The sequence below is a fragment of the Sardina pilchardus genome, chromosome 24 (genome assembly GCF_963854185.1).
Source record: "Sardina pilchardus chromosome 24, fSarPil1.1, whole genome shotgun sequence".
Classification (NCBI taxonomy): domain Eukaryota; kingdom Metazoa; phylum Chordata; class Actinopteri; order Clupeiformes; family Clupeidae; genus Sardina; species Sardina pilchardus.
Genome location: NC_085017.1, coordinates 16,921,821 through 16,933,252, shown reverse-complemented (window position 1 = coordinate 16,933,252; position 11,432 = coordinate 16,921,821). Strand labels below are relative to the sequence as shown.

The following is an 11,432-nucleotide window of genomic DNA, read 5'->3' as shown; positions in this document are numbered from 1 at the left end:
ACAGAGAATAATTGTGTTTTGAAAAAGAAAAAATCCCTTAACATATTGTACACTGAGGAAGTTTATTTTTTATCCAACAACAGGTCCATGATTGGAGAAACTGTAAAGCTACAGTACAGCAAAGACCATCAATGTAAAGCCATCTTGGACATTGCCATTTCAAAATGAGTTCCTGTTCCCCCACAGGACAAATCTATGGATTCATGAAGAGTATAGATAGAGTATGGTGGCTCCATGAGCTGCACTAGCAGTGTTCTATTTGCAGAGCCTCCGGAGATGTCACAACATTTGGGACTCAGTTGCTCAACCCTAGTGCTTTCAAGGCTGTTCCAGTAGTATTTGGGTACAAGCAGCCCCCTCACATAGGTAAAATGCTAACCTGTTTTACTTTGATGTATAATGTGAAGGGACAGAGTTAAGTTTCTTTAAAACACACAAACAACAATATTATATATATATATATATATATCTGGAGTATTTGTGGTCGGCGCCTGAAGTTACTTTCCAAACTATCAAAGCATAAAAGCCACACAACTAAAAAATGACCTGTAGTAATCTGGAAAATTAGGGGGGGGGGGGGGGGGGGGTTGTTATGATTTGCACCCTTCTGAGTTGTATCTCCAACATAACTTCGCCGCACTAACAACACTTGCCTGTTGGGCCTCTCTGACTGGAACTACTGTTTCCCTGTAACGGTCCAGTAATTCCCTCAGGCGCACCAGAACCGGCCCGTGCAGCCCTGATGAGCAGAGAGTGCAGGGCCCGAGGGCAGACTGACAGTTGGAGGGCATGTCAGCTCTACGCCATGTGCCCGCCTGGGCCGTGCCCCTGGCATGGATTAACTCCGGCCCCCGGCAGCATCCGCTGTTTGACTGGATCACGTCCCATTCTAACCAGAGGCTATGATTGACAGCCAGATCTGAAAGGGTGCCATGTAGAGTCAGGTTTCATTTTACCTGAGGGCTGGTTTAATTTGTTTGGTGAAAAGAGCTCTCTCTCTCTCTCTCTGTGTGTCTCTCTCTCCCTCTCCCGGTTCTCTTTCCAAACCTCAAACTGAAAATGGCCCCATTCACCTTGAAACGATAATCTGATTGGATGAAGTTGTGTTCCATCTTGTGTGTCCTTTTTGGGCTCGACAAGCTGTCTAATTGGACAAGGCCTTCATTGTTCCACATTTTTGCATCAGAGTGCCGAGAGATCCACACACACTTGAGTTTGCCCTTCACTACAGACTTTGGAGAACCATTTGCTTATGATGCGTATAATCAAAACCTACGTTTTGAACAATGTATTGGTAAGTTTCAATCTAATGAAGCAAAAATAATTTATGCTCTTACATTTTAATTTAATGTCCATCTTCACAATACAGGTACACAAGTCCTATTTTTGTTAACCTACAGTATGTGCCAAACTGTCATAACCACCTCACTACACACCTGTACATGCTGGTATCTCTCCCTACACCGTCTTGTCAAACTGTTTTGAACTTTATTCAAATAAACTCGTGCTGCCATTGTTTGACAAAAGTCTTCAACTGATGTACTTTGACCAAAGTTTATGCAAATATTGACTTCCTAAAGTGCACACCATGCAGAATTCAAACATATAACATGGTTGAAAGGGAAGGACTAACCACTCTCCTGCTTTTTTTTGCATTCAGTTTAGTGTTTTGGTTGCCTGTGTCAAACAGCAGGACAAAAATCATGGTTTTGTGGAACGGATTTTCATCACGCAAATGATAGTAGGCTTACATCTGAAGAAATGACTGACTTCTGACCATTCCTTACATCCTTGAGATGGAGATTTGGGAAATCCTTTGTATCCTGTTGCTGAAGTTCTTCTGGCCTCTCTTCGCCACATAGGGGTCCGGATACTTCAGAGATACAGTTTCAACCCTTAGATCTGCTATACTAACACAACAAGGGTTCCACGCCCTTGCAAAGAACAACAGCATGGTCTTGTGGTTTCAATAATGTCAATAATCTTCTGAGTCTAAGTTCTGGTTATTTTGGCTCTATGAAGACCAGGTGAAACTAGATCAACATCGTCATGCTGTGTGTATACTTGTGAGTAGCAGAAAGCCTTGCTCTTACTTTGAACAAACAAGATTACGGCCTTTTTGTCTTGCAAAATGAGAAAGATTTTCAAGCTTTTGGAACAGCTTCCAGAACCATTATATTGAGCTCTTTACACATGTACTAAATGTACAGTACATACAAAATCATAGTACGTATTAAACCATCAAGCCATTATGTCTCTGTTGAGGTATAAATAGGCTAATGCTCCTGCATTCTCTTGATGTGATGTTCACTGAAAAGTGTGCTGCAAAATCCTCAGGCCAGCCCTCCAGATGTATCGGTTGTGCAACTATGGTTCCTACAGTAGCTCCATACAGCATAAGGACAAGCTGTAGAGAGCATTGAGTCCCTCCTTTTACCATATGCATTAGGGATTTCCGTGAAGGAAAGACGCCATTGTGGAAAGCTACTGATGTAGAAGAGGGGGGGAGAACGGAGGAGTCAGCAACACAACCATACAGTCAAAACATTGTGAAGTACCACACATCTGTATCTGCTGAGCAAGCTAATACAGGGAACATTGCTTGCACCTACACACACACAGACACAGACACACACAGACACAGACACAGACACACACACAGACACACACACACACACAGACACACACACACACACACACACACACACACACACACACACACACACACACACACACACACACACACACACACACACACACACACACACACACACACACACACACACACACACACACACACACACACATTGTCATAGACATAGACAATGTTACTATATGCACACATGCTCACAGTCTCTGGTTGTGTAACTTTGTGGTCAGTGTGGCAACACTTTGAAGCTAAGCAGAAGAACTTCCTGTTCTGTTGAAAAGACAAACTCTGCTACATACTGTATATCAACAACAAAGTCAGGGCCTCTTCATATACACATTGTGCACGTTGCATGAATTGTTGTCTCCGACCTTCAGTTGAAAACACAAACTTCAGCTGAATTTTTCTCCCTCTGCTGGTCATAAGTGGATGCGCATGGAGTCCTGGATCCTTCCAGTACCATGGAGTCCCCATCCCGTGAATGCCTGCTGTTTCCTATGTAGCCTGCAGAGGGAGACGTTGTCCATACATTTATTTATTCGGTCAAGCCAAACACGTTCAGTGGTGTTGGTGTGAAAGAAATTTAGGTTATTATGTTAGGGGTGCTTATGATGTGAAACATCGACATTACAGTATATGAAGAATCTGCATCATCTGAAAGACCTGATCTAATTCATAGCCTTCTACTCAAGTAAGCACACAAGTGTGTTACACTTAGATGATAAGATACAAATGTACAGTATAACTTGTGTGATACATCTAGAACAATGTTTTGTTGTGTTTTGTTTTGTTTTGTTTTGTTTCTTTCTCTATGGAAGTTCCCTTTCTGGACAGTGCTGTACAGATTGCCTGCTGTTCTGCTGAGTATGACATGGACATCTGGTGCTGTAAGTACAAAGACATCATGAGGTGCAAATCCTACTTTATTTATACCATGTGGATCAAAGTTATAGGAAATGACCACTGGGCAGATGATTAGCATCAAAAAGCAGTCTTGTTGTGGTTTGTTTACCTCTGTCTGTGAAAGTGGCCCATCAAAGTTATAGGAAATGACCACTGGGCAGATGATTAGCATCAGCCATTCAAAAAGCATGTCTTGTTGTGGTTTGTTTACCTCTGTCTGTGAAAGTGGCTCATGCCATGATCCAAATGCTTCTCTTCTCTTCTGTGTGTTTTGCGTCCTATCACAGAAGTCAATCTAAAGTCCACAATAGTACTAAATCTAAATGTACATTGCAAGTCTGTAGCAGGCATACAGTACATTCCCCATCTGGCCTGTATAAGATAGTGTTGCATTTGTGTGAGGTGGGGATATGGGGCTGTAGTGACTGTGAATGATGTCACCACGGTCTAACTCTGGTCTGACCTTATTTCACTCCTGTCCAATAACCCTCGTGTTGACTGGAGATCATGTATTGATGAAATTACTGTCCTATTATCTGCAGTTGTTTGCTTGCCACATAACCAGATATGAAGCGCACTTTAATTAAAACATATTATGGTACCCGCTTTGCCTATTCTCGGAATTAAGTCGCCATTTCAGACTCATTTCAGCAGCTAATTGATGTGATATTGTGTGAGGACAGTACAGCACAGTGAATAACACATAGAGTAGAAGACATTGACTATAGACAGTTCTCTGACCCTGACCTGCTTCAGTCCAATCCAACTTGTTTGATGTTGACCAGAGGACATGTATTGATTTGATTCCTTTCTCATAAGTCATTCCCTGATTCACAGCTGTGACATGCAATATGTCAACAGGTTTGCTCTTGTTTAAGGTTCCACATGTTCACCGGATATGAGGCATTGTTTCAATACATCAGATTAGGCCATCGCAAAAGTATCTGACTAAAGCTTGTTTTTTGTGTAAATATTTGAAGAGGCAAACACTATTTGACTCAACATGATGATGGCAGAAAGAAACTACTACATTGGCTAATGAGAACACCACAAGCAAACATAGCAACCAAACGAGGAGTGGGTATGCTCATGCATAAGAAATTGAAAATGAAAAAAAAAAAAAAAATTACATTTTCAAAAACAAATCTCAAATTTACAGAATGACACCCAAATTAAGTACTTACTAGAAGAGAACCCAACCTTACTACCACTAGAGGCACAATATGTTACAGTAGCAAAAGATAGCCCCTAGGCAAAATCTACAGTCAATGTTACTGTATTGAATATTGTATCTATTAACATTTTTTCTTTCTCCATCGCTGCTATGTGTTGCGTGTGTGTGTATTTGGGGTGGGGGGTGGAGGTGGTGTGTGTGTGTGTGTGTGTGTGTGTGTTCTTTTCTCTCTCCTTCTTCTTCTTCTTCTTCTTCTTCTTCTTCTTCTTCTTCTTCTTCTTCTTCTTCTTCTTCTTCTTCTTATTATTATTATTATTAACAGTAATCTACTCCATAACAAATTGTTATTATCCTTACTCCATTACTGCTTTGGCAACATTGTAAAACGTACAGTCATGCCAATAAAGCTCATTCAATTTAATCAATATGACATATTCATATATTGGTTACAGACAAGTCCTTTTAGCGACCCTTTTGTGACCTTTGTAAGTATATCACAGTACGATATACAGTAAAACATGAGTAGTAATTTCAGAATTAGACCATTTCAAATTTGAAGTGCTGTATATTGACAAGCTTTTCTTAAGTCATTTCCTTAATTCAGAGAACTGTGCTGCATTACATGGGAAGACATGTCAAAAGACAGGCCTGTTTGCCTCCGGATGTTGTTTATGTGGCAACTGTGGTTTTCCTGGCCACTTGGGTCTCTCTTTATCATGTTATTTGCACCTTGAGGAGAAATGTCTCTGTGTACGCGTGAGCACGTCTGACACCCAATGACCGATGGAAAAACCCCAGTGTCTCTCGCCGCTGCCTGTCCGAGGAGGATGAACGATTCCTGCTCTTTTCAGACCCTTATCTCCCACCTTCCGATAGCCTGGCAACAAGGCATGCTGATCCCTCCCACTGCGAGCAGGCGGCTTGTTGGGTGTTTGCCTTCTAGTTTAACATTTACACCAGATCAGTGCACACAGTCCAGATAGCGCTCACCTTGCACGCTCTCTTGGCACTTTCTGTTGGCAAGTCTGTAGGGGGCATCGAAGCATGGGACCCCGCACTGCTCGTAAGTCTCAGGCACTTGCACTATATGTTGATAGTAAACAACACACAGTAAACAAGAATCAGGACGTTATTGAATTCTATTCATGTTTTGTTGTTACTGTTGCTGTGAAGGGTGAAAAAAAATGTGACTCGCCACTTCAGCTAGTAGATTTGTTTTTTGTTTTTTTAAATTGATGCTCCTTTATATATACTGTACATTTTTAAAAAAAAAAGTAAATTGTGAAGAATAAAAACAGTATTCACAGTACGCAATGTTAGATTCAGTGTGAAAAGACAACATAGTCTGCCTTTCCCGACACTATGAAGATCTGGGCTCCTGCCATGATGGTACACATATCATACAGTACTGTACACTACTGACACACTGATAAGTGTTGTTTTGTGAGACATGTACTGTAGATGACTCCTTGTCGCCACATGTCAGAATGTGTTACTTTGAATAGGCAACAGGTGCTTTCTCCTGATATGGAATCGCAAGCAGTGTGTGCTGCACACACTGCTGTCTTTCGGAGAGGTTTTTATTTTAACCCAGGGTCACTTAATCGCAGTCTGATAAAATTGTTATGTAACACAGATGGCTGACTGCGTGGGTAGAAGGTAAATATTAGCTTGCTAGGAATGCTATGATGGCACAACAGGGGCACAATGGCACTTCATAAAGATTTTTCAAATGAGGTTTTTGAGATTGTGAATGTGTAGCAAATCTACAGTACACTATAATTCTTTTCACAATCTTTATTCAACTGTGTTTTTAACTGTGCATTTCAACTGTTGTGTTGTGTTTATTTAGCTGATTTTGTCTTCCAAAATATACAGTAGTTAGAATTTCTTTGATCTGCATAGGCTAGTGTGACTAGCCAAATGGATATAATTTCAAGGCTCTCCATGTCTAGTTGAAACAGGAACTACATGTGCTTCCTCTTTTCCTATCTCTTATCCTAAGATATGACATGATGTGTAACAGTACCTGCCAGAAATGCTTCACTTTATCATGGCCATGGTCTTGTGTAGTGTAGTTGAATAATGTGTGTATGTTCTGTACATTGTACATGCGTTGAACATAGTGCCAGATAGAGTTTTAGTTATTCGAATCCTTTAGTGTTTCGAAGGTGAACCAAATGTCTGTATCTGTGGCCCTTTTTCATCTTCACTGGAATAGAGTGTGTGTCTCTCCGCACATACTTAAAATGGTTCCTAAATCTCCAGGGTCCTTATTATCTTTCATTCCGCCCCTGTCATTTGTAATACTACAAAGTGTTCAAAAGCTGCATTCATTTATTACAACGATGAAGAGATGCTAGGAGCATGCATGGCATGTCAGATGCCTCCATTTCCATAATATTGTGTATTGATGTATATATTATTTATGACTGCGTATTCTCTCTAACTCCTTTCTCTTTTTCATCCCCACGTTTCATCTCTGTTCTGATCCTCTCTCCACATTTCCTTATCCCTTCGTCCTATTCTCTCTGGGCCCATCTCTTGTATTTAGCCTCTCCATCTAAAGAAGTGAAGCCCAGGTCTGGGGGTCAGCCGGGCAGAGTGAGTGACCGTGAGTGCCACGGTAACCCTCCAGTGCTGAACAACCCAAAATCAGGTGCGATCAGGGTGTAATAGCATAGAATAAGTCTTTAATTGTCCACCTAGGTGGAAAATTGTCTTTGGCTCACCAAAACACAGGATAAACAGACACATTTCACATAGACACATTGATTGGACATACAGCAACTGGACATTCAGCAACATACAGCAACATATAGCAACTGAACATACAGTGACTGGACATACAGCGACTGAACATACAGCAACATATGGCAGCTGAACATACAGCAACTGGACATACAGCAGGACAAACATCAATGGTTATAAAATCAGTATAAAATTAAATAAATAAGAGCAGTTCTTGCTGTCAGGGGATTCACTTTGAGTTGATGATATAACTGATAACTGTTGATGTGTAACTCTGTCACAGTGTTAACTAGAAAAGCACTCAGAGAGTGCAACTACCTCCGCCTGCCTTGTTCTTCCTAGGTTGTCATACATTTGAACCTAAACTATTCAGATCGCCACCATGTGGCCATACCGTGCCATTACACCACTAAGCTAAATACATAAACGGCTCCGGAATCCCGACGGAATTACGGATCACTCCCAAAATTGTATCGTTTCTTCTTTGGGTCATGCCTGACATCCATCCATTACTTTTTGAGTTATCTTGCTAACAAACAGACAAACAAACAGACAGACAGACAAACAAACAAACAAACAGACAGACAGACAGACAGACAGACAGACAGACAAACAAACGCCGGTCCCCGATGAAAACATATACCTCCTTGGCGGAGGTAAATAATATTCACGACAACTGATATTATGATTTATCTCTCCTTCAGTCGTGAAGAGGCAGGTCAGCCCGGAGGAACTTCAGACACCAGGGGGGCCCTACATTAAGAGGACATTCACTGTAAGTACTCGCCACTGTGGACTCACCGTCTTATTTCCTTTGGCAGCACACAACAAGAAATAGCAATTAAGATTTTACATGATCCAATAAACAATAATTCAGCAATGTGAAAATGAGAGGTTTACTCTCAACCAAAGCTAATAACAATATCAGCAGCACACATCTCAAATAGACTCAAATTGGTGGTGTGTATGTTTTTGATTATATTAAGGGCCTAATAACCATGGTTCAAGATGGATGGTGTTCCGTAGTATAATGGTTTCAAATTAAATTTCTGCCCTGCTTGACTCCGTAAAGATCGTGGGCGATGATGTGGGCTGGGGCTTCGTGGTCAGAGGCAGCGCCCCCTGCCACATCCAAGCTGTGGACCCCAGCGGTCCGGCTGCAGCAGTGGGAATGAAGGTAAGATTCATTTAAAAACAACGCCTGGCAACCTTCGCCACAACTACTGGAAACAGCCTTTCAGTTTGCAGTAAATCCAATTCCAGAGGGCATTTGAGGAGACAGAAGTCATGTGAATATACTGAAGCATTATACCCGAAGAGTGTGAAATTGCAGGCAGAAAACAGATGTTTAGATCTTTTATTCTGTTCTAATATGCTGAAAGAATTGTTTTGGTAGACAACTTGTCTGACCCTAGTCAGTGTTCATTCTGTGGGCAAAGGAAAAGCAACACAAACAAACTGATGTAGTAAACAATGTTTGATCTGAGGACACAAAGTTTCATCCAGACTTAAAACATATTTCTTTGAATCCTGGGTCACTTCCATATTTTCATCACATTTGGTATGTTGTTGTTTGCTTTGAGAGACTTGTCTGCTTTGATCTAGTTCAGTCCCTGAGATGTAATTTGATCACTAAGACTTTTGTTTTTTTCATTGAAGGTCCGTCAGTTTGTGGTCTCTATCAATGGCGTTAACGCCCTGTCTCTGGACTACCGGACAGTCAGCCACCTCATTCTCACTGGCCCGCGCACCGTTGTCATGGAAGTCATGGAACCTCTCGACTGCTGAGGTCACTAACAGCAGCCAATGTTGGCACACCCACTTGCACAGTGGTGCAAGAAAATCCATACCAACAACAACAACAACAACAACATCAAACACAGACAACATCCTCAAAGAATATGTGTGTCCATCCAGATATTCAAAACGTACACATTTGGATTGTGCCCTTCCTATCCTCCCTGAGCGTTAAAACATAGGCTGACCTTTCACCTGCATTTTGTTTACTTCCCATCCCACTTTATGTCAGAGGAGGAATCCAACAGAGCTGTCAACGTATCAAGATAAGAGAAGATTGTGAGCTCTTCGGTGTGGTAGGGTGTTATTTGGTTTCTAAGGAAGTAAAATTATGCAATCATCATTCAGTCAGCAGCTTAACGAAACAACGCAGTGCAGCATTGTCTTACACACCATTTTACAGTGTGTGAAAAGATGACAAGCACTTCAGATTAGCCGGTAATATTCAGTCTAAGAATAGGCTATGTCTCCCTTGGTTTTTTTTATTTTTATTCTATTTTTACTTTTGAGTGATTTGACAGGTTCATTTGAGTTTTATGTCACTTAGAGATAAAAAGTATTTGAATGATCTCTGTGAGAAAAGGAAGGTCCCTAAAGCTCATATCTATTGTTGTTCCAAAGAGCATTCTATGGGGTCAAAGGTCAAAGAAAGGTGATTGATTCATGAGTTATGTGTCACATGTAGATATTGTTTTCAATAATTGTATTATTTTTAATCTGCGTATGTAGGCTAGATGATTTAGATTACATAAAAAGATCTGTGATTTATACTGATCTCAGTTAACATCCACAGAGAATAGATAGGACATATTGTAGACAGTGCATACTGTATATGAAATTAAATGTACATTTAGGAAATTCACATTTCTCATGTGTCCTTTACCCTTGATGTAATGATACTGGATTGGATGTGTAATGCCACGTGATGTGTAATTCATTAATTTAATATAACCTTCATATATTTATTGTATAGTTGAGAGGAATCTGAGCGAAGCACATGAATAGGAATTAATGTCTATTTGATTCTATATTTCTAGGCCTATGATAGGTCTATAACTCAGTGCTGTATTCTGTTCCAAGTTATTTTATTATGAAGAATAATTAAAACATATAATATTTTATCAACACGTGATCGATCAGTTTTTTCTCGTTGAGCAAAGACTAACACCAAGTAAAACAGTAAAATATTATCATGAACATCAACATTTGAAGCGAGAATGCAACAGCTCACCAGCAGATGGAGACAACATTTAGACCTTCCCTTCGACACTTACTGTAAAACGTAAAATGTTGAACCTGTGTGACTGACTGAGAAGACATGGCGTTAACGTTTCAAAATGCTTCATTTGGAATGTCGACTGCCATTAAAAAAAAAGAAAGAAAGAAAATGAAAAAAAGAAACCTCCACCTGTTCAGTGACCCCCATTTAAGTTGAATAGACAGGATGGATATATAGCCAGTGTAAGCGCCACTCAGCAGGCATCTCAGTGATTTATGGTCTCCATCCATTCAAGTTAGTTTTATCAGGGGCGCACACTCCAAATTTCATTGTATCCCGAGGATACACCTTTTGGCGTAACAATGTCAGTTGGTTGTAAAATATTTTCCATTTTGACAGCTGATCAGTGCAAATATATTCCCTTTTGTCTCTTCAAATATTTGTCTGCTTTGGACAGTGACTTTAATCGGGCTACTTGTTTTTCTTAGTCCATGGTCTGCAAACAAAAGCCTGTTGCCTACAGTGCTTCAAATACAAACGTTTATAAAGGGCACAGCAACCACATAAAGCGCGACATTTATGAACATCACCAGATGGCAGTGTGTGCTTTGGCTATCGCTACCTACTTCTTCACCAGTGACCCCTAGAATCACAGTAGGCTAAGTGTATTAGGTCTTTGGGCAATGTAAATAGCGGATTTTTCTTTTCAAGGGCTTACAATATGTAGCCTACCAGAGTTAGCCTACCAACTGATACACATCTATCCTCATGATATTATCATATAGCCTAATTCTGTTCTGTAGTTGAGAGACCCATGGGAACACCCAGCAGTTCGTTTACAGGTCACTTAGATCATTTTTCACAGCTGATCTTTAGTTTAGATGCAATTGTCCATCTGAGGCTGTGTGTCACTGCCTAATAAGGCTCTTAAAAAGCAC

General features: G+C 40.6%; 1 protein-coding gene across 1 annotated transcript; it reads left to right on the top strand.

The window, feature by feature from the left end:
• The first annotated feature begins 5,647 nt into the window (after nucleotides 1-5,647).
• Nucleotides 5,648-10,402, top strand: LOC134072885 (DEP domain-containing mTOR-interacting protein-like). Its single transcript, XM_062529761.1, has 5 exons — nucleotides 5,648-5,790; nucleotides 7,282-7,386; nucleotides 8,183-8,253; nucleotides 8,551-8,655; nucleotides 9,138-10,402. The coding sequence occupies exons 1-5, from the start codon at nucleotides 5,772-5,774 to the stop codon at nucleotides 9,264-9,266; spliced, it is 429 nt and encodes a 142-aa protein (XP_062385745.1). The 5' UTR covers nucleotides 5,648-5,771; the 3' UTR covers nucleotides 9,267-10,402.
• Nucleotides 10,403-11,432: the final 1,030 nt, after the last annotated feature.

What these genes read in the sequence shown, in the direction of transcription:
- LOC134072885 (XM_062529761.1), top strand. An exon ending in ACATTAAGAGGACATTCACT is followed by an intron (nt 8,254 to 8,550) that starts GTAAGTACTCGC and finishes GACTCCGTAAAG; the next exon opens with ATCGTGGGCGATGATGTGGG. An exon ending in CTGCAGCAGTGGGAATGAAG is followed by an intron (nt 8,656 to 9,137) that starts GTAAGATTCATT and finishes TTTTCATTGAAG; the next exon opens with GTCCGTCAGTTTGTGGTCTC.